Below are 7,853 nucleotides of genomic sequence, written 5' to 3'. Positions count from 1 at the left end.
GGCTGTTGCTATGCAGGTGCCTGCATACATAACACTGTATACAAGCCTATTAAATAAATTGGAAGTTGGAAGATATTCAAGGTTAATAATATACTAGGGTTTAGCAACCTTTTGAAGGAGGATGAAGATAGGGAGAAAGAAAAAGCTAATTTAAACCTGAGAAAAGAGCTGGGTTCTGCCAGCTTTGTGTTGATGAGTCTGTCTCCAATGAGACCATCATAGTTCTTTTGCTGCTTCTGTTGAAAAGGCACTTCATATGGCCATATTTTATGTTCCAGAGAAGATTGTGCCATTCTGCCTACTCCAACTCAATTTTGCTGCTCCCCGCAGGGTATTTACAAGTGTTGCTGGTCACTTGTCATCAGCATTGTTACCCCAGCAATATTGTTAGCAGAACATGAAGCTCTCTCATTATTGATGGCTCCCCCTTTAACTCCAGCTTGATGCATCAGAAAAGTTCTCTTTCTTTCTTCTCCTGCAAAGACAACAGCAGGTCACAGGAGTGGAGTGTCCCTGTATTTCTGAAGTTTAGGCCATTTGAAAGATGGAGAAACCCACGAATGAAAGTATCACTTGAAATCCTTAAGGTGCATGCCACAGATATTAATAACAGACTGTTGCTGGTTTTTATGATGGGTGATGCTTAGTGGGAACGGACATCATCGAGAGAATAAACCATAATAAACCATTTTGTTTTAACAAAAGTATGAAAAGCACAGAGCAACACGTTTGCTGGCTTTTCTTTTTCTTTTTGAGGCAGAATAGGGCCCTGAGCCGCAAATGCGAACTCTTCGTAGCAAACTGTTTCACCGGCTCAAGAACTACCATCCCTGTGGCACTGTAATACCGCCCTATTAATGCCTTATGTAAAAGATTGATTCCACATTTCCCCCAAACATTCTCTTCTAATTTCACGGAAAGAAAACTCTTCTCCCCCTTCCCCAGGAAAAGGACACTGAGGCGCAAAACTCCAGGCAAGGAGCTCACGCGCTGGGTCCGGGGCGAGGTGGCAGCGACCGCGCGTGCAGCTCTCCCTCGTGACCAGATCGTATGTCGGTTCCCAAGGCTGTTCTTTGGCGCCTCAGAGCGGCGGCAATGGCTCGTCGCACGGCCCTGAGAGGCGCTTGTTTGTCTCCACCTTCTCCTCCTCCCCCCACTTTTACCCGCCGCAGGGCCAGGCTGGGCTCAGGCGGTTGAGAGGGGCGGTCCCAGAGGAGGAGTCCGTGGCATGTACTGAACTGCCCTCTCCGTCTATCAGGCAGCGCTGTTTCCTTCTCTCGGACGCGCTTGAGGTATATTCAGCTGCCTTCAGCCTCCAGCTCCTATGGCCGGACGCGGCGGGTTTCCCCTGACTCCGCCGCCCCCGGAGGGACCATCGGCGGCAGTCTCAGTGGCAGCGGGCGTCCCTTCGCCTGCCGTCCCAGCACCTGGAAGCGGGCTTCTGCGAGGACCAAGTCCTGCTGGGGCTGGATCGTATCGGCCCATGGGCCACGGAGCTCAGTTCCAAGTAAGTGGGGAGGCGCGCACGTGTGCATGTGTTGTCAGTTCGGGAAAAGTGCGGAAGCAGTGGCGCCGAAGATATAGGCAGTTTCTCGACCCCGACCGGAGTCCTCTGAATTTACAGAGCTATGATTCCCATCATCCGCGAACTGGGAACAATAAGAGTTATAGTCGTGCAGGTCGTTACATTGAGAAAAGTCACTCTGGAGGCTTTCACAGTTTGGGGACAAGTGAAGAGACTGGCAGCTGTAGCAGGGGCGACAATATCTATTAGGAAAAATTTTATGGGCATCTTTTCAGTATTTTAAAGAAATTGAACATATGAGTGAGAATAAGCGACATATGTTAGGTGGGATGAAGAAATTGTGTTTGCGGAAAATAGAGACATCAGAGACAGCAGCATTTCAGTTTCTTGGGTTGCTTATTATTAGAAATTGCTGAAGGGTCGAAAAGGTGAAACAACTTATTTTGTAATGGTCAAAATCTAAGTACAAAATTATTAAATTTTTAATAAATTATGTATTAAATATTATTTTATTTATTTGATTTCTATAGTCACTTCTCAGTAGTAGGTTTACAGTTCTAAAATTATAAAGCAATTAAAACAATTTAAAAAACAACAGAACAATAAAAGAATCCACAAAATTTTAGTTAGGCTAGTATAATTTATATGGGTTTATTTTTTATTTTACTTTGACAAATATTGGTAATTTTTACTAATTTAAATATTTAATGTTTCCTTATGTTTTTGAGGAAGCCTTAAGATCTGAATAATTAGATGTACTCTAATGGGGCAGTGAAAGACAGTTAAATATTGGCTTTCATGTGCCATCTGGTCTGTCTTAGGCCTATGGTTGTGGCAAGAGGAGGTGGAGTTTGCACTGCAAATTATAGGTCTGTTTGTGTAATACTGTTTATGGGTATTCAGGAGAAATTTCTTCTATGTTTAATGGAGTAAGTTATTCCATTCTAATAAGTATGTGTAGGATTGCAACCTTACAGTGATTTTGTGGTGATTGAATTCTGTGAGGCTTGAAATGTTTTGCAATTGGAAAACAAATTCTTGGTTTTTAAAGGTAATATATATATCTAAGAAGTCTTTTGCAGATTTCTCCCCTCAGTCCTTCCTTGCCTGAAAGTTAAGGCTGAATGATTACATTGTTTTCCATTTCTCTTGAACATCATCTTTTTAATTAATGTGCTACTTTAATGTCTACTTTAATTTTGCTTGAATCAAATTGTGCTTCATTTTTATATTGTTTTGAGATAGTGACATAGACATTATGTAATAAATTTTCATATCATTTGCTATCAGCATGTTTGGAACTTTAGCTAGAATCACATGGATTTTTCTTTAATAAGAAGTTGGATATTAAGGGATATTAAAAAGATGGAGAATATGAAAACAAGCAACGTTTTACTTAAAGAAGGATCTGAAATATTTCCCATGAAACTTGAGTGTATATATTTTGGCTCGTGTATTTTATTGGAAAGGAATTTTCCCATACTCTAGGACTTTTGATTATACAAGAGTGTATATTAGAAGAATTGAGTCTTTAGCAGTATTTGAGTATCCAGATAATACACTTCTAGTTTGAATGTAAGGAATGAAGGAAAATATAGCAATGATTCAAAAGGACTTGCAGACTACTGGTGATTTAAAGTAATGTTAGTACACTCCCTATCGCACCATTGCACTCATTTCACTTGCTAGTAAAGCTATGCTTCAAACCCTACAAGCTAAACTCCAGCAGTATGTGGATTGAGAACTACCAGAAGTACAGGCAGGATTTTGAAGAGGCAGAGGAACTAGAGATCAAATTGCCAACATACACTGGATCATGGAGAAAGCTAGGGAGTTCCAGAAAAAAATCTACTTCTGCTTCATTGACTATGCTAAAGCCTTTGATTGTGTGGATCACAACAAAATGTGGCAAGTTCTTAAAGAGATGGGAGTTCCAGGAGTCCGGCAAGGCTGTATACTGTCGCCCTGCCTATTTAACTTATATGTAGAGCACATCATGAGAAAGGCAGGGCTAGATGAATCAAAAGTTGGAATTAAGATTGCCGGGAGAAATATCAACAACCTAAGATATGCAGATGATACCACTCTAATGGCAGAAAGTGAAGAGGAACTAAAGAGCCCCTTGTTGCGGGTGAAGAAGGAGAGTGCAAAAGTTGGCTTGAAACTTAACATTAAGAAAACCAAGATCATGGCCCTCTCAATTCCTGGCAAATAGATGGGGAAGAAATGGAGGTAGTGACAGATTTTATTTTCCTGGGCTCCAAGATCACCGCAGACGGGGACTGCAGCCAAGAAATTAAAAGAAGCTTGCTCCTGGGGAGGAAAGCCATGGCAAACCTAAACAGCACACTAAAAAGCAGAGACATCACCCTGCCAACAAAAGTGCATATAGTCAAGGCCATGGTCTTCCCAGTTGCTATGTATGGCTGTGAAAGTTGAACCATAAGAAAGGCTGAGCACCAAAGAATTGAGGCCTTTGAACTATGGTGCTGGAGAAGACTCCTGCGAGTCCCTTGGACTGCAAGGCGAGGAAAACGGTCAGTCCTAGAGGAAATCAACTGCTCTTTAGAAGGCTAGATCCTGAAGTTGAAACTGGCCACCTAATGAGAAGGAAGGACTCACTGGAGAAGAGCCTAATGCTGGAAAAGATTGAGGGCAATAGAAGAAAGGGATGACAGAGAATGAGGCTGCTGGATGGAGTCAGTGAAGCAGTAGGTGTGAGGTTAAATGGACTCCAGAAGATGGTAGAGGACAGGAAAGCCTGCAGGAACGTTGTCCATGGGGTTGCGATAGGTCGGACACGACTTCGCAACTAACAACAAGAAGTACACTCCCTAAGGCATTGTAGTATAGGAGATTTCTGACACCTTAAGTGCTTACCCTTTTTGGGATAATAATTTATTGGCGATATTTTATATTCATCAATGAAATAAAAATGATATTGATTTGAAGAATATCCATAGAATATATTTTATAAGCCATTTAAAAATAATTTGAGTAAACCCTCTCCTCCCAATTTTTGTCATAGCCATGCCAACATTGGAAAGCAATATTTTCTCCATGGTTTATTTTGATTTATTTTATTTATCAATTTTATTTGCTGCCCATCTTGCAGTTCCGGCAACTCTTAAATATGTGATTTTCAAAAAGTAAGATTAATGTACATTAAGTTGGTATAGTTTCTGAACCACCAAACTAAACACAGACCAATTGTTACATTTAGAATTTTCACAGGAACTTAAAAAAATAATCTGCCATGTGACTCAGCTCCAACACCTGGGTAGGTGTAGGAAGTAAGCTGCTTACATGATTCTTTACACACCTGGTTGACTATATATTGTATACATTTCTAATGGGGCATTTCTTGCAAAATGTAGATTCATTTAATTATGTAGTTTATATATTACAGTTGGGGTGTGATTTGGATTCATAAACAGAACAGTACTTTGGAGCATGTGGAGAATGTGGCATCCATCTGTAACTTTTAAAGCAGCCTTCTTTTCCCAGATTCAAGTTGTTATGGAACCTAGGAAAAGTCACATTTGGTTTAAGGAATTGCAGATAAGTGTTACATTTGGGCCTTATGCACACTGAAGCAGTTTTGCCTTTAAAACGAAAACATTGCACTGCTATGTTACATATTACTTTTTCATAAATTGGCTTCAAGCAATTCAAAAAACTTTAAAAATATAATCAGCTGTGGCCAAGTAGTAAAATACTGTATAAAATAAAAAAGTTGAAATAGCAAATATTTCAACTCTCCAACAAATAGCAAATATTTCAACTTTCTAACAACATACCTTATATTAAATGTCTCTGATTTATTTGTAGGTATGTATGGTATTATAATGTAATCAATTACAAAATATTATTATACATTCCAATTTCTCAGTATAATTCTTCTAGCCATCAGCCATGTATGCTACTATAAAAATATAATTCTTGCTGAACAGTTTATAAAACTTTAGTGTATAATTTAAAATCACATTAACATTTTTAACATTTAAAATTTCTCCATAAAGGTAAAAAGGCCACTCCCCAAAAGTACCAAAGGATGGTAGGACCATATTACATGGATCAATGAACACCTTCATCAAAGAAAATCTCATATCTTTCTTTCCAAGTACATTCTTTGGGGAGTCGAACGCATTCTAAATACATTTTTGATAAATCAGCTCTAATGTCAAATCAGTTTATATCATTTAAACATTTTTAAAAAGATGAAGCTATTTAGTATTACTAAAAATTCTGGTTCTTTTATCAATAATTAGAATATTCCAGAAATGTTTATTTAAAGCTATATTCTTCACCTTTCAAAAAAGATAGGTTATGAATTTTACTTCCGTCACAGATTCCATTAAAATGCAAGTGCTTTTGGAAGCAGCCAACATGTTGGCCTCATATTAAGCCATTAAAAAGTTACTGTTATAAATTAGGAAGAGCAAATTGAATTTGAAGTCAAGCTTAGCAAATTAAAATTTTAATATAAATTAATATTTACCTTACTGCATGTTTGCCCATATTGTGTAAATTATTTTCATGCATATGTTTAAACATTGTTTGCACAATTTACCTCTTCTACATTTAGATAAATTTAAATTACTAAAAGTATGACATCTTTTTACTTGGGTGAAATTGCCATAATACAATATTACCTTTTTGTTCTAGTTGATAAGGTCTTTGTTTCACTTTATCCAATAAACTGACTAGGTTGTATGCTCTTTTAGAAAACAAGAACAGAAGTGATGGCAGTTTGATTTCCATGGCTATTAATTTAAAGCCTATTTTTTGAAGAACAACTGCATCTTAAACGTTAGCAATACATGCATAGTGTTTGACATTTTTCCAAAGATGAATAAGTTTTAGGTTAAAGCAAGTTTGAATCTAAAGAAAATATGGAATAGAAAAAAGAAGAACATTTCTATAACATTTTTTAATGTTAGTTACAGCAAAATAATGTATCATTAATATAGGTCAAATCATTCCAATATACTCTTGAAAAAGAATATAATATAAGTATAATAAAAGAATGTAGGAAATGCCAGTAAGCTTCATCTGTCTTTTTTGATAAAGTTAGGGAGAGGAAAATTATTTGAAAATAAGTTTGTAGAAAACTTATGCTTATTTCTATTGGAATTAAAAATATAAATTCATATGTAATACATAGTGTAGTTTAAGCTTGGTTAATTCTGTAAGACTTATAAAATGTATGTCAATATATAGACAAATGAAAAACACATTTGTAACTAAGCAATTAAATTAATACCTTTATTCTTCCAAATATAAAAATTTGCTACAGCTGTGTAAAGACCTGGATTTAATTTCTGCACAGTATTAATTAATGTTGCTCATATGGGCATGCACATAGCATCTGCTGGGAATCTTTTTATTAAACAAATCTTTTTCCAAGATTGAGATGAAACTGTGGAGATAGTCACTCAGTTCTGGGGAAAGATGCAGTTCTTTAAGAAGCTAATTGTATGTCCCCATAATCTCCAAATCACTTTTTGGATTTTAATTTAGATTTCTATACAACCCTAGATTTTATAAATTGCCAACCATAATAAAAAGGAATCACGGGTATTTAAAAAGACATAATTAAAGTTCTGCTTCTTGCATAAGAAAATAAAAGAAAAAAAAGAAAATTGAAATGTTTTATTGAAGGATTATGTCAGATTAAATGGAACAAGAATTCCTAGATCATATAAAAAAGATAGGGGTCATACAACTCAGTAAATTCTAACTAAAATATAAAATAAAGTTGCCAAATTATGGAAGACTTGCAAAGGTAGATTATTAACTCAAACCATAAAATTAAAAACTATAGAAGTTTATTTCATAATAACAAGCAGAATCTTATAGAATGCACTGTTTAATAGCAGGATTGTGTGATCAGACATGCTAATAATGCTTGTTTATTTATCATAGGGCTTTTTTTGGTCATAGAACGCCCAGAATGGAGTTCCAGGACCTTTTTTGGATGGAACCTTGTAGGGTAGACAGGGCGGGTTGTATGATGTGTGTGAGTTCCAGCATCTTTTTTTTAACAAAAAAAAAAAACACTGATCATAGTTGAAATGACTGTAGACTCTTTTCAGTCCCCCCCTTTTTTCTGAAGCAGTTAGAAGAATTCAGAAACTTCCCTTTCTGCTCTGATTAATCAGAACTTGCTGAGTTAATTGAAATAATTGAATTACTTTTTGTAAAATATGGTATGATAAATTATAGGCCTGGTTCATATAGTATGTAAAGTCAAAATGTAGTGGCTTGGTTTTGCATTGCATGATGTGTGTATAATGTGATTTTTTTAAAGTAAATAATGATGATC

The 7,853-nt window shown here is 36.6% G+C and overlaps 1 protein-coding gene across 1 annotated transcript in view; it reads left to right on the top strand.

Annotated features, from left to right (window-relative positions):
• The first annotated feature begins 1,271 nt into the window (after window positions 1-1,271).
• SMARCD2 (SWI/SNF related BAF chromatin remodeling complex subunit D2) overlaps window positions 1,272-7,853 on the top strand; it is a 66,773-nt gene continuing 60,191 nt past the window's right edge. Inside the window, exon 1 of the mRNA XM_083376282.1 lies at window positions 1,272-1,507. Within this exon, the coding sequence (XP_083232408.1) occupies window positions 1,325-1,507 (183 nt within the window). The 5' untranslated portion in view covers window positions 1,272-1,324. The remainder of the gene's footprint in view (window positions 1,508-7,853) is intronic.

Source organism: Vipera ursinii (genome assembly GCF_947247035.1).
Source record: "Vipera ursinii genome assembly, chromosome: Z".
In the NCBI taxonomy this organism is placed as follows: domain Eukaryota; kingdom Metazoa; phylum Chordata; class Lepidosauria; order Squamata; family Viperidae; genus Vipera; species Vipera ursinii.
The sequence above is the reverse complement of the archived record's forward strand: the minus strand, read 5'-3'. Positions and strand labels throughout refer to the sequence as shown.